Genomic DNA, 18,290 nt, shown 5'->3' on the forward strand with positions numbered 1-18,290 from the left:
GTCCTATTTATAGCACATATTCTACTCACCAATATTTTCATGTCCTGTCTGACAAAAGAGGTCTTTTAATATTTGAAACACAATTTTTAAACTGTCCACAGTCCAGCTTACATTGTTATAGTTTATGGATTATACAGTATATAAGCTCTACATTTATGACTCATATTCTATATCATAGTTTAGTAATATAGTATAGTATAAGTTTACAGCTTACATTTTATATACTAGAATTTCACTATAGTTATATTAACTTAAGTAAATATAATTTAAATATATTTATAGGCTGCATTGCTTCCTTATACAATAAACGTATACTGTAGCTTTACAACTATATTTACTATACTGTACTGTGTGTGTACTATATTTGCACTACCATTATAGGTTGAATACTATATTATACTAAGTTTAGTGTACACGCTTAAAGCCTGTACACTAAATTCTCATAATCTGTTGTTATATTTACACTGTTAAGTATAATATACATAGCCTCTGCACTACAGTGTAGTATTAATATTGAGTACTCGTCATAGCTTGTTCACTACGCTGACACTATATTTAACTTTCTGTCTAAGCCGTTGGGATGTTACCACATCTGTTCCAACATACCATGATCAGAGATATGTGGTTATATGACCATGGATAATAATATTATAATATAATAACAATATCGTCAGTGTTGCATCTGAATGTTGGTCACTTGGCCAGTGGCATATTTCACGTTAATGTCACAATGTGAATCAACACAGCGTTGGGACATTCAGCAGCACCGTATCATGTCACAAACTGTCCTGTTGTTGACTTTCACTCTCCCACCAAATATTTACATGCAACTCTATCCATCCCAGAGCTTTCAACAATCCCAGGCGCCTTTGCAGTTGATGCCTTGAACCCCTGACCCCACAGGGGTACTTCTTTTTCTATGCCTGCCAGTCAACTCACTTGCCTTTGGCAGTCAACTCACTTGCCTTTGACAAGCCCACATTCCTGACAAGCCTTTTTTTGCACGTCCCTGCAGGAGCAACTGTGCTGTCTCATAGGCGATACCCTTCAACCCACCATATCCCATTAATAGAAACCTGACCTACAGACAGCCTACAGACAGCCTCTTAGTCAGGGTATATTAGGAAGCGTTTTACTAGATCGTTGTGATGTTTGTATAAGTGTTTGTCAGGCTGAAGCCACACAACTCTTCCACAATCTTCAAATGCTACAGAGAGTCTGTAACTGCGCCTCACAATATTCGCGACAGGAAGCTGTCATCTGTTTGTCATTTCCGTTAATGAAAATATATTTTAAAATTATCTTTAAAAGATATTTTTTTATTTCCATTTCTGCTAAGCAGCAAGGTAGATATGCTGCCTTTGACTAAATCATATTCAGTATGACGTATTTACGTGACTATAAAGGTGAACCCGGAAGTGGAGGGCAGGCTGGACATCCGCTTTATGACCGTTAGGCGGACGCATTTGAGTGAGCCAACAGTCTGTCTCGAGAGAACCTCAACTTCAACAACCCAGAAAATTATGACATGGCACAAAAATAACGACCACTCTGGAACTAATAGGTAAACAAGCCCCATTGTTACCACAAGGCATAGGTCTGAACAGTACAATCTGTCTCTTACCTTCTACTGCGACTCGGGCCATGTGTGTCTTGAGTTCTATCTCCCAAGTGGAGGTGAACTTCTCAGTCTGTTGTTGCATACCTTGTTTTTGGGCTCTCTGAACAACAGCTCTGATGCACAGAACCTTGGTGACTGCCTGGCTCTTTGTTGTGCCTCCAACACCTTCTGGTTGTGATTCAAGCTTTTAGCTGTGTGTCTGCTGGCACCTCTCCTAAATATTCTTCTCAAGTCTGTCTATCAGCCTTGACTGTATCTTTGTGTCTATGATGTCTCTCTATGAGTTGTAGCACTATGTCTGCCTCGCTCTGACTTAGCAGGGCTTTTTATCTGTTCGGTGTCGCTGTGAATCTCTGTGTATGATTCAGCTGCTGGCTGTTGCTGTCTTGGGTGTCCCTCTACTCCTCTATTTTGGGGTGTTGTGGGCGTCAGGGTCACCTGCTAATACAAGCAAGTATGTCACAACTGGTTCCCAGCACATGGACAAGGCAGCGGTTGTTCGCGAGCTCAGTTTGGGCAACAAGGAGGGAATGAGACACCCTCGCTCTCTAGAGACATGCCTCTCGTAACTGCACTCCTCAGTGCCAGTTGTTTGGAATACTGGAGGAAGACTAGGAACTGCTTAGTCTATTCTTGCAGTATTTGTGAGTTGTTCTGAAGAAGACAATACAAAGGTCAGCTGCACTTCTTAGATTAATGAAGGGTTTGAGTGCAGCAGACAGTTAGATCAATTAAACTTTCCTTTGTTGATAGCTACGTGCCATAGAAGGGAGTCAGGAGGAAAGGGAGTCTGTAAGTGGGGCAGGAAGGAAGCTCATGATCAGGATTTGATCCTTGGCCAACAGGGACAACATGTGCTCTGCAAGCTCACAAGCATTGCGAGGTGTTGTGCCTGCGTTGTGAGCTTGTAGATCTGCTTATTTTGTAACTGTATTAAAAATTATAATAATTTAAGAAAATATATTGTATTAACATTGATTATTTTTTATAATCAATTAAATTGATTAATTTGGTTGTTGCACACCTACAAGCACATAATGACGTACTTGGGTACAACTAAGTGAAATCTTTGAGAGGCATGCAGTGTCTGTCCTAGCAGAGGGTCCAGAGGGCTGCCCTTCAAGAACAAAAGAACCAAGGACTAATTTGTACCAACTGCAATTAAAATGGATTACTTCTCTGCACTTCACAGAGCAACAGACCCGATGACTGGTCTTGTCAAGTGCTATGTTTCTGTATAGAGATTGCCAATGCAATCACAAGCCCTGTCAGCAAAACATTCCTTGCTGGTGTTAAAGAATACAGTGAACCGAATGGTAAAGAACCGGTTGTGAATGTTACTGTGTACAGAGGGAGGGACATGAATAAACACTGGCAAATCAATAGCTCTTGCAGCACCACAACTTTATGTAATGTAAGCACACAAGCTCAAGTCACTCTAAATGAGGGCATCTGCCACAGTGCTCAGTGAGTGAAACAGCATAATTTTGTCATGCAATTCACAAGCGATACCGCTATAAATGTAAAACAAAAGCTTCTTGGAAGTCGTGTTCCATTTTACCTGTTCGGTAAATAGCTGTCTTGTAGCCCGCTTTCCCTTCGTGTTCGCACACTGGCAGAAACCTGACGCTACGGCTACAGTGACAAACTGGTTTCCTGGCTTTACAATACCTGCCTATTCCAAGGCACTGCCCCTCCACTAGTCCTGCTTGCTGCCCTGGCCAACACCCCTTCCCTTCACAGACCTACCCTTCTCCAGTTTCATTTCATCATCTTTATCGCCTGGGCATGTTTTGATTTTTATTCAGCCACGAGGCTTATCGCAGGGGCTTGTGGGGAGGGAGGGCAGGATGTTTCTTGTTGACTTTGCACACTCCCAGCCAGTGCATTGAGTGCAAGCGTTTGAACCTGGCACACCTTCCAGTTACAAGGAGGCACAGGCTAACAGCAGCTCTACCCTGCTGTGTTACTCCAACTGGAAGCCAGTTAATAAACTCCCTTCAAAACCAAATCATACTTGCAAATGTTATCAAACGCTGTCAGGGTTTTCATTTTGGTGACAATAACATGAGACCAAAACAGTATCGACCTTACAGACATACGAGTGGGGAAAAACAAACAAAAGCAACAGCCATTGAGAGTCGTTTTGTGCTTCGTTGAGGCTTTTAACGGAGATACAGGAAAAGAGCCGTTAGAGATAGCTAGGGAATGGCATATTATACACCGGACATGAACCAATGAAGGTTTATGTGGTAAGCACACTTACCCCTGATGTATATACTTGGTTGCGCACCGGTGTCGCACACCCAAAATAGCAGATCTACAAGCTCACAATGCATCAGAGTGACCACTACACTGTGCTGCAGTGAATGCACCACACTATATCCTATAGTATTAGTATAGTATACAGGGTTGGTCATTTTGATCCACTAGAGTGACATTTTCATGACATGGACTGCATGTTTTGCACAAGCACCTGCTAGGGCTCAGTGGTGGAAAAAGTACTCGCATCTTTTACTTAAGTAAAAGTATCAATACTGCAATGTAGAAGTACTCTGTTACAAGTAAAAGTCCGGAATTCAACATTTACTTGAGTAAAAGTACAAAAGTATTGGTATCAAAATGTACTTAATGTACCAAAAGTAAAAGTACTAAAATGTTTGAAAATAGCAGATCTGCAAGCGCGGCGCGTTGTGAGCTTGTAGATCGGCTATTTTCAAATAGCCTATGTATAAAATAGGGCGACAGTGGTTAATGTATGTTTTATAATATAATCATTTATATGCAAAGTAACTATTAACTACAGTTTTCAGATAATTGTAGTGGAGTAAAAGTACCATATTTGCCTCTGAGATGTAGTGGAGTAGAAGTAAAAGTATTGAAAATTGGAAATACTCCAGTAAAGTAAAAATTCCTCAAAAGCGTACTTAAGTACTGTACTTGAGTAAATGTACTTAGTTACTTTCCATCACTGCCTGCGAGTGCTTCATTGCTTAATTTAGACAGAGAGTGCGGAGACAGGAAGGTGAAGGCCGAGATGGGTTAAGACATGCACCACAGGTCTGCAGTTGGAATTGAGCAAGGGCTGTTGCAACTGTGTAACTGGTGCACTACCCCTCCTTAGCTCTAATTATTGAATAAATAATGTGTAAAATAATATATATATAGAATATAGCGATCAGTGGTGGGCAACAGGCCATAAGATCACAGACGTTCTTAAATAACTTACACGATCAAATTTAATTTATACTAATCATTATGTCTGCAGCTCCCAAATGTACAGTACTACAGATGTGCATTGGGATAAGGTTATTTCTGGCCCTTCTTTGAGATCCCATTGATTATGACCCTACATGCACAGATAGCATACACCTGATACACACCAAGCACACATGGGCAGTGCAATATTTGTCATAATGATGAATAAAGTTAGTCTATTATGTGCAAATTGTTTTTTATGCATTGCTGTTGCTATGGGAGATAAAGCAGATAATGGTATTTATCAGGGTGGGGTTTTGTTTAGTCTAGATGTGGGTTTTATCGTGGAAACAGGGTTTTATCGTGAAACAGAGCGTGAAATCATCTAAGCAAAGTATGAGAGTTAGCAAGCTTCAACAGTACAATACATTAGTATAGTATGGAGGAATACAGTCGAAAAGAGAAGAGAATAGTACAATATTGTTGTATAGTACTGTACAGTATAGTACAGTACAGTAGAATATAGTGTCTTAATGCTCTGTCTTAAAGTTTAATGTGTTTATGTAAAGCACTTTGAGTTGAATATAACAACACTTGGCTTGAATATTACAGTAGTATAAGTATAGGCTAAATTACAGAACAGTGCAGAGTAAAGTATAGTACAATACAATGTAGTATAGTATGCGTGATCATGTGCAGAATGTTTTAGTGGAATGTGCCTTTTAAGGATGTAGGCGTGTTCTATGTGCTTCTGAACAAGAATAAACAGATCATAATCTGATCCCACCTCATTATGTATGTTTTGTATCATTTTACAGTACACCCCTTTTGGGTGTAGCACAGTTTATAACTTCATTTTCACTTTGACTTAGGAGCTCAACTGGTCCCCTATCAGCACCCAAGCTTGTTCTAACAGATTAAATAGGGGATCGGAATTCATCAATAAGGGGTGTTTTTATGTAACCACTGATGTTTATGTTACCAAAGAATCCCGGGTAGCCAGGAAGCAATTCATTAAAATGTAGTTGTACTGTGTTACAAGCACATAAGTGTTAAACCCATGGAGTCCCTATTTTGTTGCATGTTATTATGGTGAATCTTATTGAGTGAATACAAAATGAAGATAAAACTATCTCATTTTTTAGATTATACAGCTTGAAAATAGGGCATAAGTGGTAAAAATGTCTACAGACCATCTATGAATTATGCTAGTGCACACCTTTGATTTATCTATAAACCTGTGATGGGACAATAAAGTTTGAGTTGGTGTACTGTCATTGTGCTCCTGTATCTATTTCAGAAACACATCCAAAGGAGTGCTTTATGTCAGGGTGTCAGGTCAGAATGCAAAGCATGCAGAGGCATTAACATTGCTTTGGGGACAGCAGGGTAAAGCAAGTGCACAGTGTTACAGTTTGTCTAATTTACACTTACATCATGTTGTACAGCTTTACTTGAAGCGGGTCATTGGCATTGTTGCTGCACCCTAGTGATATTTCTCACACTATTCTTGTTGTGTTTTGTTTCATTTGTGTATTCATGTGTGCTCATGTGTGTAGGTGAAACTCACCTTTCCCCAAGCAAGGGGTAGACTGCTGCTTATGGAGGGGCACATCTCTTCTTCTCATATTTTCTTTGTGCCTGTAAAACATACCATGCTTAACATTAGTCAGCAAGAGACAAAATATTCTGCATCATTTCAATATTCTTTAGTTCATTTTAACCACATTAACCCAGGCGTAAGAATTATACAAACTACAATATATACAAAAATCATGTTAGGCATTGTCCTAACTGGCACTCCATGCATATCTGTTACAGCTTAAGACAAGTGGTTAACATGGCTTTATTTAGAATCTGTGGTAAACTGTAGAGAGACAGGAAGCTAGGGGTAGACAGTGGAAAAAACATGCAACATAGTTCTCCAGACAAAATTTTACTGAGAATGCTGTGTTATTAATTTAACAGTTACTGTACCAGTGCACCCTAGCCATAAGATGAGGACTAGAGATTGCAAAATCAAAGAGTATTTTACACATTTTGAATGGCACAGTGTTTGTTTTGTACAGGAAAGAGAACCCTAAGTTGCAACTGTTTGATAAGTAACCGTTTTTTTATTTCCTGCATTTCCTGGTGAAATAGCACCACTCACCCTGTGGAAATGTGTCAGCATTCTGTATTCACAACACAGTTTAGACTTTATGCAAGACAAGTTCAAATGAGGATTGTGTATACTGAAAACTAAGCAGACAATTCTACAAATGTATTATATGCAGAGCTTTTCTTCTATATATCCTGTCTTATAATGTTCTGTACAATCTCCATCCAGTCCATGCCTTTTGTTTGTAAAGTATTATTAACCATCATTATCCTTACAGTTCTATTTTCCTTGTATCATGCGTCGTATCACGTGTCGGTTGGCTATGTACTGTATTGTACCCCCGGAAATGTGCCGTTATATATGACCAAACATCAATGTCACTGCAAGTGCAGGTTTTTTACTTTTACTCATACTGTACAGACATACACACACACGCACGCACGCGCACACGCACACACACACACACACACACAATTTTGTTTTGTTGGCAACTGTTCCCAGGCTGTTTTTCTGTTTACATTTCATTGTTTTGACAGAGAAATTCCAGTTCCATTTCAGAGGAAACAAGAGTTAGAGCAGATCATCATACTGAGTAACAAATAGACTAGACTTCTTCCTCACTAGATGAGGCAATATACTGTACATTCTAACGGGGGAAAGAGAAAACATATACAGTAAGCACAACTAATGCATTCCTATCAGAAGGTTAATGGATCTGTGGGCGTCAAAGGGAGAAAGAAAGACGTGAAAGCCAGGTAACTGGTACATTAGGTCTGTACAGCGATGTTAACAGTGCAGAAAAGACCTTAAGTTGTACCTTAAGGTAAGTTGTACATAATAAGCCTGATCATGGGAATTGTACTTACTGTATGGCCTGGCCCAGTGGAAAGTAACACCTCCTGGATTGCAGAGTCTTGTCAGTTGGCACTTGAGTTGACAAGAGATAAGTCTATAGGGGCAGCGCTGGAAGAGGCTGCTACTGCTAGTATGCAGAGACAGACACACACACACACACACACACACACACACACACACACACACACACACACACACACACACACACACACACACACACACACACACACACACACACACACACACACACACACACACACACACACACACACACACACACACACAGCTGGTTAACTCTTTCACCACCAGCTAAAGAAAGGCATGCCTATCATGTAAAGAATGTACAGTAGCCAATGAAATTGCTTGAAAACTGTCTTCTTGTCATTGGTTGCTTTGGTTTGCTGCTGCTTGAATAAGCATGGGACAATATGCCATTTTACTGCTGTTTTTTCTTCCCTTTCAACCCGGTTCTAACTTCTAAGGGGAACTATTTTTACACTACATACTTCCTTATTTAGTCATAGCGCTCATGCATGCCACCCAGAGTCAATACAGTATATGTAATCCTATTGCATAAGTGGGCTGTACAGACCAGGCCCAAACATCAGAAGAGTTAGTTACATAATGAAATTTAATAAGTGTCTGTTAGTTTACTTTAGAACCAGTGGTTCTCAAACTTCTTCATGTCAAGGACCCCCGAATTGACACTTATTAGCCCGCGGACCCCCATTTGAAAAGTTATGCCAGGGACCCCCATAAGAGAAGATTTTTACGTCTCTAGCAGTGATTCTCAACCATTTAAATTTGAAGGACCCCCAGTTTGACATGCATTAGGCGACGGACCCCCCTTTAATGTCATTTCTATCTCTGGAATCCCAATTTTTATTGTAAAATCAACATTAATTTAACTCTGAGTCTGTACAAATGGAATAACGGGTCCATTTGGTTCCATTTGTACACTCTCAGAATTACAGACACATAAGGGTCAATTCCTAACTATGAATTTGGCTGGGGTCCCCCTGGAACTCCCTCAAAGACCCCTTGGGGTCCCCAGACCCCACTTTGAGAACCAATGCTGTAGACAAATATCATTCTTTTCTTAACCAACTTGCTCAACAATATCTGAACTACCTAATATACACACACATCTAACACTCCTGGGCAATTTGAAACAACCTGGTCTCTCTGTTCTATATCTAAAGCACATTCGGTGTGGGCGCATGAAGGTAATGCTGTATTCATTACTTAGCCTAAACGTATAAGGTGTGTAAAACACAATTCAAATAACATGGGATTGTTGTATAACAGAAAACATAACACACAGCAGAATCCCAAATGATGCACAGCAAATGTATTTGCTGTACCTAAAGCAAATATTAGAATATTAAGATCACTTCACTAAGGTTGAATATCTGTTTGGACACAGAGCCGACCTAATCAACTATGTGCATTCCTTTACCTTATCCTAAATCTTTGACCCCATTGTCTAAAAGGACTCCCTGGGTCCTGGAGCTATTGATAAAGAAGCTTCTAGACTTAAATTAGATTATATTTAACAGTAATCGTTGTTAACCTGGAGACAGTCTAATCAAGAGTTCAAGAGTATATACAGTATAGGGCTGAAGTGGTTAATGTGTGTTTTCTAATAATAATCCAAATGTGCAAATTAACTGATAACTAAAGTTGTCAAATAATTGTAGTGGAGTAAAGTGCAATATTTGCCTCTGAGATGTATTGGAGTAGAAGTGAAAGTATTGAAAATTGGGAATACTCCAGTAAAGTAAAATATACCTCAAAGTTGTACTTAAGTACAGTACTTGAGTAAATGTACTTAGTTACTTTCCACCACTGATACCCAGCAGCAATGCTCTTTGAACAGTACAACAAATAAGTAGAAACAGACATTTTGATATTGCATCACAAACCAAGGTACTTACATTTAGTTGCATGTACACTAACAAAAACAGTCTAAGAAAAAAGAACAAACTCTTCTGACAATAAGACAGTCCACAGTCTTTAGGTCATGTCCTAACGTTTATGCAAATTATTGCATAAGTTAGCTAAGTTATGCAACAATTTGCATAAGGACCCAAAGGGGTAGCATATGAAGTTACCTGACTCAAAATGCTGCTTATACCCAGTGGTGGAAAGTACGTGTACTCAAGTACTGTAAATTATGCCAATACTCTGGTACTTTTACTCAAGTAAATCTAAAATTCTGTAACTGTAACAGTGTTTCTACACTGCAGTATTGATACTTTTACTTAAATAATTATTACAAAATGTTGGTACTTTTTCCACCACTGCTTATACAATCATTAAATAGAACACATTTGCCTGTCTGAAAAGATCAAATATGAGGGCCATTTATACTGACCTTTTGTACAGTCACATATGGGGTAAGTTTTACATAAAGCTGTGAGCAATTTCAGTTAAGCTGAATCAACTATATAAGATTGTACATATCGTTGCTGTCCAGCAGAAACCTTGCGTTCGTATCTATGCAAAACACTACCGACTACCGTACCGAGCCCTCTTCAACTCATCTGAGAACTTGGCGACGCCCCCTTGGACTGGGAACTGGGGAGGCCACGCCCCACCCACAGCACTGTCACTTCTCAGGAAATAGAAAAAAGAGCAGTGTTCTGTGTAAAACGCACAGACAGACTTAAACCGACCTAGCTCCCTATTTTGGTATGTTTTGGCAAACAAAATACACAAAATAGCAAAGATAGCAGATCTACAAGCTCACTCACGACCCAGGAGTCACAACACATCACATTGCAACGCCTAAATTAGTCTTTTTAAATGTATGTTTTACTTTATCTCCATTTGTTGTATGAAGTATGAAGTGCATACAAGCAATTGTCCATATTATCTGGATCACTGTAGGCAGACAGACCCATAGAGAGAGAGAGAGTTATTCAAATTCAGACAATGTTGTGAATCTAGAGTGACACATTCTTGGTAAAGGGTTCATTGTTTGGGCCAGGAAAGTACTAGCAGAAATACAGAGGGCTACAGATAGGTTGGACAAGTGTAGCTGGTGTTATCTGTGTGCACATCGTACTGTAGAATAAATGAATGAAGAGATATTGCTTGACAAATCTGTGAAGTTATTTTAATGAAAGAGAGAGCGACCACTTCAATTTTGTCATCCTTTTTCATCAGTACAGTCAGACCAGGAAAAACACAAGCCTAATTGTTAACATCTCTAACTATAAAGATTGCATTGCACCAGTAGAGTGTATACCCTCGACCAATGCTATGCAATTGTCATGCCATTTCCACATGTTGGGTCAGTGGCCAGAAATTAGCTCATCAGCATTCTCCAATAACGTCAGGTTTGATCGGGTGTTGCCTGATAGCTCTGGCTGCTGATAGCAGAAAATGTGTAAATGGTGTTTCATGAATCTGTTGAAAGTTTGAATGTGTTTTTGTGAGAAGCAATAATCGCCACCACAAGCACAATTTCCTTTGGACAACTGACATGCTAAATTTAGGATTGCATTTAATCTGCTTTTGTTTGTTGTTGACCCCATACCATGGTTATTTGAACTCTAACCATTTAAACGTGTTCTCGTGGCCTTAGCTCTAGCTCCACCCTCAGGCCAAAATGTACACTTGCACACATACAGTATAGTGGCTAAACTTTGTGGAAACAATTTGGAGATTAAAATGCCCCACTTTGTCACTACATTTTCTTTCACATGTTGTCGGATTTCTGTCCTCTCTCTCTCTGGTTCATCCAGCCTAGATTTCATCATAATAATCATGTCTATTGGGGTTGTAACATACATGAATCCATTTAGAAGTTACATGATTTTATGACAATTCATGCCACCATCACACCCATTGTCCAACTGTGCCAAAAAATAATCACTTCTTCCTTTCCCCGTGACAAACTTTTCCATTGAGTTTCATGGTGTTGTTTGTTGTGTGAATCCTTTTGCAAGTTACATATACAGTACCACAAACACACACACACACACACACACACACACACACACACACACACACTTGATCTCCACTATATTTCCAGGCAGATAATATTGATTCTAGTTTCCAATTACAGATTGAGCACATGCATTAGGAAATGATAACCATGATAGGCTAACGCTGACATTGAACAAGGAAATAAGGATTTGATTAAGCCTTACCTTCTTCATACAGCGTCTCTGAACAGCTCTATATATTTTCTCTCTCTTAGGCACCACTCAGCATGACTTTTGTTTAACTGGGACAACCTGACCAGATTCCACTGGACTCTTCACTCCTAGCAGAAAATGCACACATGTTCACACATGTTCAGATGTCAAAATGGCCTGCGATTGGTCCAAAGCCATTGCACACTCAGCCGTCCGGACCCACTTAACCTGTTCCTGCAACAGGTTATTCAACTTCCTTTCTTCAATCAAGTTCATACTACTGAGACTTCATTATGCCCAGGATTGTTACAAACTTGACAGATGATCTCTCTATCTGTCAAAACAGATAGGGAGATGAAATAGACATCGTGCACTGTGTTAATGGAAGTAAAATTACAGGTATTATTATCTTCACCATAATGTCCTTGGCTATGTGGTAGGGGCACCCAGACAACTGGAATAAGCTAATATGAAACTGATTCACTACATTCTGTTGCTATGCTGGGGTTTTTGTTACCCAGATAACTGGAGCTGCAGCTTGAATTTAAAGCAATGTTGGTAGATCTTGGGCATGATACATGTCCAAATACTGTCAATCATCTCTATCTATTGTGACCGCAAGGACTTTCATGAACGGCCTGTTAAAAGGAATTATCCAAATTATCCATGCATTAAGATCTGTCTGTGATTTTAAAAGGATGGTGTTTTGAAAATGCATCCTCATTTGATAGCCAGCTGTGGGTCACTGCGCTCTGTGGATGTTAAAAATAGATTATCTGTGTGACACTATGTCATGTTGTTGCTGACTCACATGTGTTGCACGATGCACATTATGGAAGAAAAAAAAAAGTCGTAAAAAAAAATTTGTTTCTTCATTTACGCCAACGTCTTTGATTTGAGATACTAAGCACACCCAAAGGTCAAACTTCAAAATAATCTTATTTGAGAAGTCAGCATGGTAATTAAGTGGTAAAACAGATCATCTTTCAACTGGAGACTTACAGGTTGGATTGTGGCAGACCAAACTTGTGTGTTCTGTGTTCAAGTGTCCTTGAGCAAAACACTGGATCTGTAGCATGCGTGTGTGTGTGTGTGTGTGTGTGTGTGTGTGTGTGTGTGTGTGTGTGTGTGTGTGTGTGTGTGCGCGTGCGTGTGTTCGTGAGAGGTCCTGCACACTGACCTCATGGATGAGCGGCACACGTGTTTCTGTGTGTTTGCCTCAGAGAGTTATATGAAACAAATTCCTGTGAAATAGTCAGAGCCACAATCTCATGATGTGCAATGAAATAGACATTGTGCACCGTGTTAATGGAAGTAAAATGACGGCTATTATTATCTTCACCAGAATGTTCTTGGCCATGACCTTAAGCAGAGCATGTTCCGTTCCTTTCCTTTCATCCCAGTGCGTTCATCCTTGCCAAATAAGAATCAGTTTGCAACACAATGCAACCGATTAATTATTATAATGATAAACATTTGACCTATTTGCATTCTCCACAGAGGACTCATTATTGACTCACTATCATGTTGCTTTTAAAACATCACATAAAACTAAACATTATCCCATCCTCTTTGGCATTTACACAAAAAAATTGTAAAACACCAAATTGTGTGTGTGTGTGTGTGTGTGTGTGTGTGTGTGTGTGTGTGTGTGTGTGTGTGTGTGTGTGTGTGTGTGTGTGTGTGTGTGTGTGTGTGTGTGTGTGTGTATGTATGTGTGTGTATATATATATATATATATATATATATATATATATATATATATATATATATATATATATATATATATATATATATATATATATATATATATATATATATATCCAATACTGTATCCTGCCTGTCCACTATATGTCATGAAAAAGTGATGAGATCCTGCATTTTGTGTTTAATTAACTCCTTAATACTATTATGTGCGCAATCACATAAACACAGACATTATGATAATGTTTATAATTAGGTAATTTTAAGAGCATCAAACTCAAAAACTGTTGGAAATTAAGCACACACATCCTGAGCTCTGTGGGATGGAAGTTGAGAAAACCTTGTATGTGGTGTTGGTGTGTCGTCAGTTGGTGTGATTTGCTGAGCACAGTGAAATGAATAATGTAAAGAAGATGTTAAAACTAGGACTACTAAGCTTTCACACACCAAAATTAGTTCACTCAGCAACAATGAACATGTTGATGAATTGAATTATAATATATAAGACCACAATGGAAACAATTCCCCAGGACTTTTTTGTGTTTAGCCTTAAGGTCTGACTGTACCTTGTATTGTTTACATTTCTGACTAATAAAGTATTCAATCAATGAAAAAAAGTTTTTGTCAAGCAGTTTTATTGAATTGTTTGCTAAAATATTGTAGGAAAAAAACACCGCTCATCTGCCAGTAGACTTGGGTGAGGTGCTGGAGTCAAAATAAAGCCAAATAAAGGGAGCCTCTGCACACTCAAAACTGTGCAAAATCTATTTTTTTTAATACTCTATATAGATAGCAAGCTTTCGGTCATAGAACTTCACACATTGCATTGGTTGCTGTATTCCATACATGTGATTTAGCCTACTCAGAAGGTAGGTGGCAGCACAACACTTGTATTGGCTCTCGAGACCTTGGCAAGCTGCTGCTGCATAGCTAAACGAAGCAGTCCTTCCATTCCATGGCATTCAACCAAAATTCCTCCGCCAGCAGCCAAACAATAAGTGACCCCTTCTTCACTACAGCTGACTTTTCAGTTGCTGTGTATGACTTTCATCAGCCAAGCAGATGTCCAGATTAAAAAAACATGACTTCAAAAGTGTCACCTGCATTGTATCAGAGCAGCAATCTTTGCCATTGCATTACATGTGTTACACATTCTCCACTGGGTATAATTAACTAATTATAATGATGACAAGGCAATTACTATGACAAATAACTCAAAAACAAAGGTTTGGTTCTGATAACACTTCCTGTTGATCACATCATGATGCATAATTCTCAGAGTATACTGGAAAAACAAATAACACACATTTAACCTGCATTAAATACTTACTTCATTGAGGTTTAAATTCAGAAAAAGATCACTGCATTTCATTTGTATTTTGGCGGTATAAAAATATAGTTTACATGAGTTATGTGCTTAAATAGGCACTACTAAGCAATACTAACTTCATACATTCCCATATATACAGTACAAACTTGTAATTAGATTGTTTTTGAGTACTTGTGATACAAATGGTATAAATTGCACTTCAGCCACTGTCCACCGCAGTCAGCTCAAGTTTGCGGGGAGCCTGCAATGGGAACATCAGAGGTCCAGACAACTTTTTCAACGTTCAAAAAATAGTCAATAAAATGGCATGTGGTGTCATTTCCCCCCGATTGCTCTCACAATTTCCCTTAGCTTGGCCCTCGCTCAGTCCTCAGTCCATGGGTATGAGTGATTTGGGAGAAAAATCTTCAGGGATTATCTTCTTTTCCACACTGCCAAGTATATGAGGTCTTGCTGCTCCGTTTAAAGCTGAAGAAGAGACAGAAATTCTTGTCAAGTCCCAGAGGTCTGAAGTGAAATCATCCACATATCACACACTCACTGGAACTTGGAACGGAACCAGACCACAAAAACACACGTGCATTCACACACACATGCGTGCACACATATTCCAGTATACAGATCTCCATCATGATCTCCATGCATTCATCCAAAGTGACCTTAACACAGGTTTTTCCCCCTGATATACGTTATGTGTAGCTGCCATTTCTCTATGCATGCCTTAAAGCAATGTTCTAGAATAGAAACTCTGAGGGGACTTAACTCCATCAGCTGCAACAACAAAAAAATGTGCCTCTCCATGCATTGCCTCAGGCCAGGGAAGGTAGAGCGGTGTGTTCTCCGTGCTCATCTCCATGGCTACAGCAGGGCTCTTGTCTCTCAACCTGGAGGGCAGACCTGGCATGCAGCTCTGGTATGGGGGTAACGGAGCTGCGCCGACGCCGGCCATAGCCATTGGGTTTGATTTTCTGTTCGGGAGCGTTGGGCTGTTTGAGCTTGTCACTGATCTGGTGCAGTCGATGATAGAGATCATGGACAGCACACGTAGCCAGGATGCAGCCAGACCTTTTGGATCTGTTCAGCCCAAAGCTGGGGGGGGGAGAGAGAAAGATATTTATAGCATGCTGAGGTGATGGGGGGGGGGGGGGGGGGGGGGGGCTTAGACAAATTAATGAGCTTACTTGGCACAAATGAAGAATGTGATTCATGTATTTGCAAAAGATCAGTGTAAGTTAATCATGTAACATTTCTAAATTGGAGCCTGTAAGCAATCATTGTTACGTCAACTAACAACATGAATTACACAGTGTCCTTAGAAAAAGATGTAATTATTTTATAATCATTTGGCAGGTATCTCATCCTGGAACTCAGCTCATAAAATGCAGTTGAGATGAAAAGCATGAGGGATTAATGACATCATCTTTGACACTTTCAGTCATCTAGTGCGGTGATTCTCAACTTTATATTTATTTCAAGGACCCCTGCAATGCATTAGGCCACGGAACCACATTTGATGCCATTTTTATCTGTGGAACCCCAATCTACACAGTAAAATCCTCAGTGTTAATTTAAGTCTGAGAGTTACAGACTCATAAGGGTCCAACTTGGACCCCACGGTGGTCCCCAGACCCGATGTTGAGATTTCTGATGTTGAATTAAAACAGCATTTTCCTCCTTACGGTAAGGAGGAAAACCAGGTAAGGACCTTACCTGGACTGAAAATCAAAAGCTTCTGTATTCCCTTCTTGCTGAGTTCCAGTAGGGATCTCAGGTCCCCCATCGCTGGCTGTCCCCATGCCATTACTGCGGAGGTCCCTTCTCATGCGGTTCTGCAGCCACACAATAAACCTGACACATGGAGAAGATGCTGTATTCGGATAATATGGTGTAGTGTAAAGGATGTCCTTCTACACTCATGAAATTCTTATTGTTTACAGTGTAACGTCTGTGCATCATTTAAAAATAAGGTCTCTTAATTCAAGAGTATTGTGGTTCAAATTCAAATTCTATTGTCATCTGTTGTTGTTTTAATTAACTTTTAACACCAAATACCAGACATGACATTTGACATGTTAGACTGTCAGCTCTCAGCCAGCTCACCTCTTTTTCAAGCTGGAGTTGAGGTCCACTGTTGCACCTCTCACTAGCGGCAGCACAGTGGTGAAAACACACCAACAGATGACTGTCTGCTGGGCTAGCCTCATAGTGGCTGGGAGCTGCCAAGTGGAATCATTCAGCACATGCGTTTTTTCAATTACAACACAGTTCAAACCTTTATTGTCCCCATAAGGCAAATTTGGTTTTGCACACTTGTTTTTATGGACAGAAACTAAAACAATGAAATCGTAAAAAATAAATAAAAGTACAAATGTTTATGAAAAACCATATTCAATCACCACACACAGCACATACTGTATCTTATCAGGTTATATCCCAAGGCACATTATGTGAGATCTGACTAGATAGCTGCCAATATTTCTTTATTAGGGCTAGTTATTTCCTTAAATAAACTGTGGTGATGTATAAAAGGGCCACCCCATAATAATAATAATAATAATAATAAAGAAAATGTATGCACTCACTAATGTAAGGTACATTTGATAAAAGTAAGGTTATAATGAATAAGTACTTAAACTAAGATACATTTTCATAGTCATTGTAAAATAAGGTTCATTATCAAGTAGGTTTATGAATGAGCATGCCAATTGTTACCATAAAAACAAAAACAACATCTTACAAATCCAATGTACTCTAACTACCAGATACAAAAGTCCAATTACAAAAAAAATCATTACTCACCTTATACACGAGCTATCAATTTGTTATAGTGTGCATCCAAGCGTGTTCTGTAGCTGTTGGTGTTGTTAAAGTTGCCTTGTTCAAGCCCCTGGAGGTTTTTTTTTACCATGAGATGTGATGTGAAGTTTACACAGCTAATGTGAGGTTTTTATACACAGAGGGAGGGAACTGCACCTGAATGCCACACGCTGTGGGAGGGACTATGGGACAGTTCATGTCTAACCCCATCCCCTCCACATGGGGTCCAGTAAACCCTGAGCCACACAGCGGATAGAATCCATAATCACTGAGGGATGCAATCAGGGTTATAGCTAAATGATATTCTAATAATAATAATCATTTACATATTTGAAGCCTCACTATGTAACTTTGTTTTAACAAATAACATTTAATGTTGTCCAATCTGTATGGTAGAGTATGTTAATACAATATAACTTATATATAATAACTTATATATAATATTTTGTCTCCCTGCTCTTCTACATTAAGATCGTGTCAAAGGTCATGTCTCACCTAGACACAGGATCTGACACG

The 18,290-nt window shown here is 39.3% G+C and overlaps 2 protein-coding genes across 8 annotated transcripts in view; both read right to left on the reverse strand.

Annotated features, from left to right (window-relative positions):
* ampd3b (adenosine monophosphate deaminase 3b) overlaps positions 1-12,065 on the reverse strand; it is a 28,836-nt gene extending 16,771 nt beyond the window's left edge. Inside the window, exons 1-3 of one of the 6 annotated variants that reach the window (XM_084058926.1) lie at positions 11,936-12,065; positions 7,787-7,899; positions 6,390-6,460 (exon numbers count right to left, since the gene is read on the reverse strand). In XM_084058926.1, coding sequence (XP_083915052.1) covers positions 6,390-6,447 — 58 coding nt within the window. In that variant the 5' untranslated portion in view covers positions 6,448-6,460; positions 7,787-7,899; positions 11,936-12,065. Of the gene's footprint in view, positions 1-1,624; positions 1,913-3,182; positions 3,341-6,389; positions 6,461-7,786; positions 7,903-10,152; positions 10,177-11,935 lie in introns of those variants that run through there. The other 5 variants (XM_084058925.1, XM_084058928.1, XM_084058927.1 and 2 more) reach the window with 5 other exon arrangements.
* A 2,212-nt stretch (positions 12,066-14,277) lies between these two features.
* Positions 14,278-17,866, reverse strand: admb (adrenomedullin b). 2 transcript variants are annotated; one of them, XM_084060043.1, is made up of 5 exons: positions 17,757-17,866; positions 17,058-17,173; positions 16,668-16,805; positions 15,721-16,046; positions 14,278-15,425 (listed from the first exon to the last, which is right to left on the reverse strand). In XM_084060043.1, exons 2-4 carry the CDS (start codon positions 17,159-17,161, stop codon positions 15,767-15,769), a joined length of 522 nt encoding a protein of 173 aa, XP_083916169.1. In that variant the 5' UTR covers positions 17,162-17,173; positions 17,757-17,866; the 3' UTR covers positions 14,278-15,425; positions 15,721-15,766. The 2 variants fall into 2 exon arrangements, with proteins under 2 accessions (XP_083916169.1, XP_083916168.1); XM_084060042.1 differs by having other exon boundaries at positions 14,278-16,046.
* Positions 17,867-18,290: the final 424 nt, after the last annotated feature.

Source organism: Gymnoscopelus microlampas (assembly GCF_963454915.1).
Source record: "Gymnoscopelus microlampas genome assembly, chromosome: 6".
NCBI classification, from domain to species: domain Eukaryota; kingdom Metazoa; phylum Chordata; class Actinopteri; order Myctophiformes; family Myctophidae; genus Gymnoscopelus; species Gymnoscopelus microlampas.